We start from the raw sequence: 10,911 nt of genomic DNA on the forward strand, positions 1-10,911 counted from the left end.
AGACGATGTGCTCTGTCATTGCACCTGGGAAAGACGATGTGCTCTGTCATTGCACCTGGGAACTATTCTCAGGTCAGAGACGACGTGCTCTGTCATTGCACCTGGGAACAGGTAGAGCTGCCACCGTCATTTAAGTTGACAGGGGAGCTGAATAAAATATCCTTCCACTTATGTCTGGCTTCCTGTGGTAAATAAACATCTGAGTAAACATCACAGATTTTAGTCTGGGGGGAAAGAAGGGGGGCACGGGAGAGAGAGATGATGGAAGGGTGGTATCCCTAGGGGTGGGGGTGGGGCAGTGAGTGAGAGTGGAATCCCAAACTAAGGTGACAGGAAGAGAGGGGAAGTGAAAACAAGGCCTTTATCTCATGTTAAAATATTTCCTAATTTATGTCATTGTATATAGTACATACTAGGAAAGGACAGAACATTCTTTTTAGGTGTAGCACTTTTAGAAGTAATTGTTTTGTTTCTGTGTAACTTTCCAGACTGTCTCAACTGCCAGTGAACTACGCAAACCCATTTACTGGATTGTGGCTGGTAAAGCCATTGATTATGAACAGATGCTTCTCCTCATGACTAATGTGAAATGGGATGTCAAAGAGATCATGTCACAACACAACATATATGTGGATGCATTGCTGAAGGCAAGTGCCCTGGGGACTGTCCTTGCTATTGATCACTTTAAGAGACGTGGGCTCTAAAATGGGAGATTCTATTGGTTGCTACTCATTTCTGGGATGGGGGCATGGCGTTGAATTGATAAACACAGACTCTGAATTTTGTGCCTGTTTTGGGTTGTGATACTTACAGATTTGTGGTTTTGTGAGGTTTTTTTTTGTTGTTGTTGTTTTAATTTTGCCCCCTGGTTTCTAACATTGAATTAGTTTGAATGTTGCATGCCATGGCTGCCTTCCTGCTAGGACCCCAGCAGCCACAGCTCTAAACCTAAGAAGGTTTACGTTTCTACGTAGACATTTCTACAGCTCCGTGTGTATTCTTTGACAGGGTCGTGTTCCTCACTCCAGGTTGGGTGTTCTAGAAATCGCATCTCTTTTGCAAGGTCTTCTGTGATATTCTCTGTGTGGATGGTGCCTGCTTTTTAAGTTCCCTAGCGAGAGTTGCACTTCCCTTTTTTTCACTTGTGAGTCAGGCGATGTTTATGACCACCTGACTTGTACCTGACCTGCTGGAAATCTGCCAGTGTAGTTTTCCATCATCAAGGAGCTCGTGTGACTCTGAGGAACAGCCCTGTGAGTGAGATGAGAGCTCCCAGCTGAGTGGAGGCAGTCACTGTCCAGTGGTGTCTGTGTGAACAAAACAAAGCCACCAAAGAGGAGTATAGGAAGTAGGTGGGAGGTGCCCCTTGATCTTCATGGTCACAGAAGGAATCTAATAATGAAATAAAGAAAAGGTACCATGTGGAGTATCTAATAAAGAGTGTCTGGGAAAAGCAACTTTCAGAAATACTTCATTTTCCTTTTTGTCAACACAGAGGAGTTGACCTGTAGAGTCCTGGTTTTTATCTCATTTATAATCATTCTTAATAGCTGGCATACCTGAGAACCAGTGAAGCCGTAGTTTGTAACATAGGTTAGGTAGGGTTTATTTGCCGTGCCTGACCACCACTTACGATGCCCCTCTGCAGGGCTAGCAGGTTGACTCCAGACAGACTCAAAGGCTGTGCACCCACCCACTGAAACAGTGGGGCTGATCTATTGGGAGCTCACCAAGGCCAGCTGGACTGGGGCTGAAAAAGCATGGGATAAAACCAGACTCTCGGAACATGGTGGTCAATGAGGGCTACTGAGAAGCCAAGGACAATGGCACTGGGTTTTGATCCTACTGCATGTACTGGCTTTGTGGGAGCCTAGCCTGTTTGGATGCCCACCTTCCTAGTCCTGGATGGAGGGGGGAGGACCTTGGACTTTCCACAGGGCAGGAAACCCTGACTGCTCTTTGGACTGGAGAGGGAGGGGAAGAGGAGTGGGGGGAGGGGGAGAGAGATGGGAGGAGGGGGAGGAAAATGGGAGGCTGGGAGGAGGCGGAAATTTTTTTCAATAAAAATTCAAACAAAAAAAAATAAGATCTAGGCACTTGCAAAAAAAAAAAAGGCTGTGCTTAGTTGTATCTCGGAGGGAGTGCCGTTGGGATCTGAGTGGTGAATGACAGGTGTGCGGCTTCTGCTTTTGCTTTCCTGGAATTGAGAGATTCTTGTTTTTGCAATCTCAATTGCCACTTTAAATTGGAATGTAAAAATTAAGTGCAATTTTTTTTTTTTTTTTTGGTTTTTCGAGAGAGGGTTTCTCTGTAGCTTTGGTGCCTGTCCCCGAACTAGCTCTTGTAGACCAGGCTGGCCTCGAACTCCCAGAGATCCTCCTGCCTCTGCCTCCCGAGTGCTGGGATTAAAGGCGTGCGCCACCACCGCCCGGCTTTTAAGTGCAATTTTTAAGTAATGATGTCTGGTCATTTCAAAACAGTATGGCGATTTTATTTATTTTATCATTATGTCATGTTTCCTTGGTCTATTGAGCAATACATAAGGTAGGTGCTTTTTGGTGTTGTCTTGTATTTTGTTTGTCAGAATCCAGATGCCTAGAAAGTTACAGTGTCAAGGCTCATACAGATTAGCACCTGTGGGCTGGGCTGATTTCCCACCAATCTCATTGGCCAATTGCATGCCCATGTGATGAAAAGGGGCGGGGCAGCTGTCATGGCATCTTTTGTGAAAGCATCAGTCCCCGGGCATGTGGACTCTGTCCTCATGCTCAGTTACTTTTCAAAGACCCCACTTCCAACACTGTCATTCTGGGGTTGGGTGAACGTGAGGTAACAAAACTTTGGAACCATTGTCCATGCCAAATATCAGACCCAGGGGATAAAGGAAAAGACTTCTGTCCTCAGGAAGTACACTGCTTGCTCTCACGTCTTAATGCTTTGAAAAACCATTATTCTGAAGAAAAGCCAATATTATTCAGATTATTTATCTGAATCCATCCTTTTTAGTGGCCCATGGCCATCTTTAAATGTACAGTTTAATTTTCTTTGTGTTACTTGTGTTACTTTCCTGATTTAAATTGTGCGAGAACAAAAGTTGATATTCTTGTTCTCATGTAATCCTGAGTAAAATGCAGTGGTTTGTTTAGAAAGTTATACTCGTGAACACTAAACTTAGCAATAAATAGTAAGTTTGTGTATTAAGCCTATGACTTTCTAAAGTAAAATATTAATAACAGTTACCGAAGTCTGACTTGAAATCCAGAGTGGTTTACTATAGCAAATGCCTGAATGAATGCTAGTCAGTGCTGCTCCTCTGGGAGGTCTGGGAATTGAAACCGCTGGGGGAGAGCAGTTACTTATTTAGCTTAGTGAATTGGAGACACATTTCTTTAAAAAAAATAATTAAAAGCAATGAACTTAAAAAAAAATAATCAAGAAAAGTTATTATTTAGGAAGTGGCCAAGAAGCAGTAGGTGGTGCAGCCATCCTCTGTGCAGCGCACCTGACCTGATCCAGGTGATTCCTCCTGTCTCATTAGGACTTATGATTGCAGATTGGTCCCAACTTGCTAAACATTACGTCATTTCTCTCTTCAGAAAAGTTCCACCTTAATCCTTCCTAAGTTTATGTGAAATATATTGCCAGGGAAGAACCAGTGGCCTTCTTTCTGTGTTGTGAGCATTTAGTTGACAGTAGTCCATAGGCCATCCACTGAAAGATGAACTACTTACTACTCATGTTTCCTAAATTAGTTTTTTGTTTTCATTATTAATATAATCTTGTTGTGAAAGTTAAGACAATAAAAATGCTTAGTTTTTTCCTTTGATAAAAATGTTTAATGTTGGTTTTCCTTCGTACTGAAGTTTTTGTGACTAGGATGTAACTTTCAAATCATTTTGTATGTATGTAATAATGTATTTAATGTTAAATAATGATTATGGAAGAAAACAATTAGTTACTCTCAAGGGAGTGTAAATACTGACAAGCTATGAATAATTAATTTTGAGTTGAAAGTTTATTAAAATAAATTTAAAAATTGTGCCTTCTAAATTAAGTCAGGTTTTTTAGTCCACAGTAGACAATCAAAAAATTTTGACATGTAAAAATATTTAATCATAATTAAAATTGTTTAGTCAATTGAAGCTTATTTCTCTTTAGATAAATGTAATATGTTCTGTGCTATAGTTTAATCTATGTTTTTTCTTTAAATGTTTATTTACTTATGGTGTGTGTGTGAGAGAGAGAAAGATCTGCATGGGCATGAGATCAGAAGATGGCTGTGTTCATGGCTGTCTTCTGCAACAAGGGCCTTTACCTATGGAGCTATTTTTGCTAACCCTGATTATATTTTTAAAAACTTTTACACTAAATCCAATTTGCCTATGTCATTAATTCCCACCCCCGTTTTTGCTTCATTTAGTTAAAATCTATGTCTTTGGATCTTTTTTTATTTTTTTAAATTTTTTTTTTTTTGTGGGGAAATACTGTGGCATTAAAATTATAGCCATGACTTTTGTTCCCCTTAGGAGTTTGAGCAGTTTAACAGGAAGTTAAATGAAGTTTCTAAGAGAGTTCGAATACCCTTGCCTGTCTCAAATATACTTTGGGAACATTGTATACGGTTAGCTAACAGGACTATTGTCGAAGGGTAAGTTTCAAGAAAGCATTGTTTCTTAACTTGTAATGTACTATATGACTGACATATGTTACTAATAAATGGAAAGCATAGATAGAGATAATGATCAGTAGGTTACGTGCTTGTGACCAACTTTGAGAGGGAACCATAGCTCACACTGTGCCTATCTCTTGTGGGTTATTTTGTTGATTTTGATATTGGACCAAGATAAGCAATTCAGAACCACTAGATTATCTGAAAATAAAACTGATAATGATTATCTAATAAGTTTTATGAATATTCATAACATTTATTGAATATTATTTACTGAGCCAAAGATTTCACAGATTTTGTTGGCAAATCCTGACTTATCTGTGTTTGTAAGTATTACTGGAAAATCTTAGGTCAGGAAGTCCAGACTTAGAGAGAATGAGTAACTTGTCTAGGTTCACAGTGTTCAGATGCAAAGAGGGCTCCTGAACTCTGAACTCTTGGTGTTCTGATGGCAAAGTCGGTGTTCAGATTGCCTGCCTCATTGCTTATTCCTCTCTTCGTCTTCCATAGACTCCTAGTTTGTACATGGTAATATAGAAGAAAATGTGCTCAATATGCAAACAACTATTTCAGAGACTGTGTGCACAGTGAATTTTATACCGTCTTTCATCTGATTTCTCTTTCTGTGTGTCTCGTTATGAGAAGAATATCTTAGAAAGTGGGAAAGTCATGGAGATGACCTATTAAAAGCATAATACTTTATGAAAGATGACTATGTCAACAGCCAGAGCTTAGAAATATTAGAAATAAATTTGTTTAAATAAAAAATGATAAATATGTGTTAAGCTTCCACATAAGGCACATTATTAAAAAAAAATAAACTACAAAAATCCATTGATTATTAAATAATATAAGCTATGATTTTTCTGGTCAATTTTTTTTAAAGGAAATGGTTCATTTCCTAACACTGAATATATCACTGATTTAGGAGTAGTAAAATATTGTACTGTGGGGTTATATATCTGTCATTATTAGGCATCTACCTTAATATCTAGTATTTCAGTAGTGAGGTGTATCAGAATATATCCAAGAATCATTTTATTATGGAAAATATAAATAATGTTGATGGGAGAGCTGTTTCATTTGTTCCCTTTTCATTGAATTGCTACAATATTGAAGTGTTTTCTAACTTGAATATGACTTTGGAGTATTTGAACAGTTTTAACAATAACTTTTGGTAGACCTGATTGAGTCTATTTGTCTTTCAGACAGTTGTGTTAACTGGATGCAGAAAACTAGTTCATAGACCAAATGAGAACCTTTGAGCGACCTACTTTCTTTACTTTGCAAATGAGGAAAGTAAAGAATAGATAGGAATAATACTAAAGACTAAACAGATAAGTAAAGGACTAGCAGGAGCACAGCCCGTTCCTGGGACACAGGACTCTGTTCCATTTTTCTCAGCATCTCATCACTTGTTATCTTATTGTTGTGTCTCTTAGATACGCCAATGTCAAGAAGTGCAGTAATGAGGGTCGTGCCTTGATGCAATTGGATTTTCAACAATTTTTAATAAAACTTGAAAAACTAACTGATATCAGACCCATTCCTGATAAAGAGTTTGTGGAAACATATATCAAAGCATACTACCTAACTGAGAATGACATGGAGCGCTGGATCAAAGATCATAGGGTGAGAAGGGGGGGGGGTCAGCATGTGCTCTTTGCCATGTGCCTTTCTTGTCTGGTGTGTTGTGTGACTCAGAATCCTGCGGGCAATGCGAAGAAGCACTGCTTAGGTGGCTCTCACCACATTCACACTGGCTATGCGATGGCTTCCTGTTGATCCTAGAGTTAGAACGTAAGCAGTGGGTTTCTTATCCTGTATCTCAAAAAGAGACTGAACGTGATTTGTATCAAAATAAATTGAGTGTAGCAACACTGAAATGATTCATAAGCTGTAGAACCTAACTTTCATACTCTTAAAGAGTGAAATGGTAGCATCCTCATCATGGTGGCCTGTGTGCATGATTTGAAAACATTGATACACATGGCTACACTCTTATAAAGCATTAGATTTTGCCTTTAATGTAGATTTGATTGATTTTCTTCAGTTATTTAGAATGCTAAAGTTCTACACCTTAAACACACACCCACGAACATTCTCAGCAGAGTGCAGTCTGCCTGACCCTTGGATTATTTGTCCAGATAGACAGTGTTCGAAGGGGTCTTGAGGAGAGCGAAAAGTTACCTGCAACCAAGCAGGACTATCCTAATTTCAGGACCAACCTTGGTTTTACAGTGAGTTTAGGACCAGCTTTGTCTACATAAGGTTCTGTCTCCAACAGAACAAAATAAAAGCAACCAAACTAAACTTATAAGAAGAAGAAGAAAGAAAAAAGAGAGAGAGGAAAAGGAAAGAAAACCACCAAATCTTAATACTTGCAGTAACTCCAGTGTTCACTTGGGCTTTAAAAATGGGTAACAGCTGAGTAACGTTTTATTCATTTGGGTAAGGAAATGAGTTATCACTTGTATTTAACTTATTTGACTTATCCTTTTGAGTTTTAATATTGTACAAAGATGAAATGAACCTTAGTATGGTTTTTATAAATCTATAATTTATAAACATATATAAGTCTAATGTTGGTTGGAAAAAGTTGAGATGTACATGCTGGTTTTAAGGACTTTTTGATAAATTAGCCAGAATTGAGAAAAACTTCAGGACTTGTCTTCCCACTGATATTTGAGCACCAGAACATTCACCCTTTATCTGTAGGCTGCTGTGAGTTCACTTACTCAGCAGTGAGCTGCCAGTGCTCAGTGTTGGTGCTGAGGGAGGGCCGTGAGGATGCACAGAGTGCCGAAGGAAAGTGGAGAGCACCGCTCTTAGCTGTCTATTACTTGATGCAGAAATGATGTCCCCTTTAAGGTTTTTATTCTTTTAATACAGTAAGTCAGCTTTGTAGCTTAGTGCTGTAGAAGTTTAACTGACAGTATTTGCAGTTCAGTGACATTTTTCAGCACAGCAGGGAATGTCCTACAGGTTCTGAACCGAACAGTGGGGAGCTTCTAAAACTGCTCTTTGCCAGAGCAAGTCCAGTGCTCGGTGATGTTGGATACTGACTGCTGAGCAGACAGAAGATGCTTTGTCAGGTGGTGCCAGGCACTTAAATAAAGCCATCTCCTGGGGCTAGACTGATCTCTGCCTTTTAACGTGCTGCTCTCTTTAACAGCACCTTCAGTACCAGGAGGCTTTCTGTTCTCTTAGAAGGTGAAAGTGCACAATTGTCCCTCCCTGTCTTAACTCCTGTTCCAGAAGAAGAACAGTATGCCAGCATTTCTGAGGAACCGTTTACCCATCCTACCAGTGAACTGTTGCACACCTAAACTAGATAGATATGGACTGTGAAAGATATTTAGTCTTCATTTTACTAATTGCCTGATAGTTGTAATATGACTCAGCAGTTAAAGCACTTTTATTGCTTCTGCAGATTGACTTCCAGCATCTACATGGTGCTCACAAACCTCGGTAACTCAGGTGTGGGAATTCGGCAGACACCAAACTCATTGTACATATACATATAGAAAGGCAAAATATACATATAGAAAGACAAAATACTCATAAAAATAAATCCTTGGGGTGAGGGTGGGAGGAGTGGGAGGCTGGGAGGAGGTGGAAAAAATAATTTTTTAAAAAAAATAAATAAATCCTTTACGTCTTCTAAGGTATCTTTCTGATTCATTGCCTTGTTTTTATGTCATAAATGAATCATTGTTATGTTGGAGATTTTTAACTGAAGTGTAAAATGTAGAGTACATTTTAAAATTTGAAATGGCAATATGTTTCTATAACTTACAGACTACCACAGAAACAGGTATGAAGTCTGTTTGGGCTTTAAAGCGATAAACAGCACACTTCATCACATGGTAGTATTTGAACAGATTCTACTGCTGCCGGCCTCCAGTTTATTCTGCCCCAGCTCCCCGCCTGTAGAGCACAGTAGACAGTTTGCCTTTTATGCTCCAGCTGTAATGTCTACTGTTCACCTGGCTTACAGTTCTCAGAACCATCCACTGGTATCAGTTATCTGCCTGCTCACCTGCTGTATTGATCAGAAGAATCTGTACATTGAGTGCTAAACTTGGATTTTCTTTCTTTGGGCAGGAATATTCAGCGAAGCAGCTGACCAACCTGGTGAATGTTTGCCTGGGATCTCATATCAATAAAAAAGCAAGACAAAAGCTCCTAGCAGCTATAGATGATATAGACAGGCCTAAAAGATAATGAGCGCAGCTCTGTCCTCAGAGGCATCGATCTCCTCTCCGCCTGTAGACATGAAAGGAGTTCTTCGTGCACTCCTGACAATTCTCTGCCAAGAAAACTTGGAGAATGTCCTTTTGAACTGGAAAATAGAAAATACTCAAGTGTATATGGTGTGCTTAAGTGACTTTGTATGCTCCAGTCTCTTCAAATTTTGCTCTTATTTGTTGTAACCTTTTCCTGAAAGTATCTTCCTGTCATAATTATTATGTGGCTACAATTATCCACTTTACCGAATAGTGTATGATAAGTACATATGAGAAGGAGCAGTGGCTAATGTGTCTTTAGAGGGCCAATGGGCAGTACTTCCTAATTATGAGCATTGCATGAGAATTTAAAAAGAACGTGTGAGTAACCAGTTGAAAATCACTGTGTTCTCTATTTTTAACTGTCAGAGCTTCTGCCAGAGCTAATGTGGTTATAACAGTGATTATAAATGATGAAATTTAATAAATGTCACCCTCAATGATGGACCGTGTGAGCTGTACTCTGATGTGTCCACCGGCAGGAAGATTTCAGGAAGCAACACTGTGATGTTTTTAGTGTGCTTTTATTTTAGTTCCCTAGAATCCCGGAACACCTGGTGGGAGGGAGGGCATTTCATTGCATGCGCTTTTCCGGGGCATGAGGAGCAGGTTAAACAAGTGTTACAAATTTCCATGTCTTTATGTGAAATATTATACAAGCTTTGCTGTCTCTGAATTCAACTTTTAGGACAGCTAAAACCGGGTTGAATGGCTGAAGGTAGAACTGGTGTTAGTCATATGTATGCCTTCCTTAAGTATTTGTTTGATAACCAGGTGTGAAATCTTTCAGTGTGGCGCTTCAGAACCCAACTAAGTACTGTATGTTGCAGCTCTGAACTGTCGGAGTTGAGCACCTCCTGATAATAGAGTCACTATCAAATGTGTGTTCTTTCTGACCTGGAATAGCAGTTATCTAAGCTGGGTGGTGTTGGGGCAGGGGTGACTGTGCAGGATCTGTGACATTAGTGGCCCCCAGGACCCTGAGGAACTTCATTAGAAATTGGCCTTGTGTCTAGTGAATCTGAGGGGATGAGGGGAAGAACAGTGGTCCAGTTCATCTACCTTCAATTTTAAACTTTCTTCGTCTAACAAGACGAGTGTGGGACTTTATACTCGCCTTGTGATAGGGAGTTGTGCACTTATAAAGTAAATTCCCCCTAGCCTTCGTTTATTTGTAGCCACTTAAAAACAAGCCTGAGATAACCTTGGTCCTTAGGTTTTTAAATGGTATATTCAGTTAAATGCATAAAGAACTGATCGGTCCTATTTCTTTCCTAATTGGCTAGGAGCTGCTAATTTTTTTAAGCAGGGATTTTATTTTTGATTTCTGTTCATGTCTACTTTAGTTACCTCTGTGTAAAATGAGTCACAATTACCTGCCTGTTAGAGCCTGGTTCTCTCTAGGCACCAGGACTGATAGAAAAGAAACGGTTCTTTAGATGAGAGACTCAGCTGCGTGCTCTGCAGACCTGTACGTCCTCCTTTGCTCCCCTCTTTCCATCTGCAGAATAAAAACAGAACATTTTCTTAATGCTTTTGGTAAAGGTTTTGTTTTGTTTTTTTGCATTGAAAGTTACCATAAGTTCAACATCAAAACAGTAACAGGAGGCTCGAATCACAAAATTACCTGTAACAGGAGAGCTACCAGACATTTTCTGGAATACATTATACAGTGACATCAAATGACAACACTATAGTATTTTGTGAACTATGGTAAAAAGAACTGAAAAGCTGGGAAAGTAAATGGAATTAATTTGCTCTTTAAAAAAGTGACTGTAGGAATCCCTACCCTTGAGACTATAAGTTTTTCTTAATTCAAGCATTTTATGTGAAAGTGTCTTGCAGAATTCAGAATCGTATGTTCATATGGGAGCTTGATATTCTCTGAGAAATTATAACTACTTATCCAAATTTATTGCATCGCATTTTAAAATGCTAGGAAGATGTGCACCA

The 10,911-nt window shown here is 39.3% G+C and overlaps 1 protein-coding gene across 1 annotated transcript in view; it reads left to right on the top strand.

Moving 5' to 3' along the window:
- Positions 1 to 9,401, top strand: part of Vps50 (VPS50, EARP/GARPII complex subunit) — a 107,595-nt gene extending 98,194 nt beyond the window's left edge. The window contains exons 25-28 of the mRNA XM_005363676.2: positions 489 to 647; positions 4,527 to 4,648; positions 6,112 to 6,301; positions 8,777 to 9,401. Of these exons, the coding sequence (XP_005363733.1) occupies positions 489 to 647; positions 4,527 to 4,648; positions 6,112 to 6,301; positions 8,777 to 8,896 (591 nt within the window). The 3' untranslated portion in view covers positions 8,897 to 9,401. The remainder of the gene's footprint in view (positions 1 to 488; positions 648 to 4,526; positions 4,649 to 6,111; positions 6,302 to 8,776) is intronic.
- Positions 9,402 to 10,911: the final 1,510 nt, after the last annotated feature.

This window comes from Microtus ochrogaster, linkage group LG10, assembly GCF_000317375.1.
Source record: "Microtus ochrogaster isolate Prairie Vole_2 linkage group LG10, MicOch1.0, whole genome shotgun sequence".
Taxonomy (NCBI): domain Eukaryota; kingdom Metazoa; phylum Chordata; class Mammalia; order Rodentia; family Cricetidae; genus Microtus; species Microtus ochrogaster.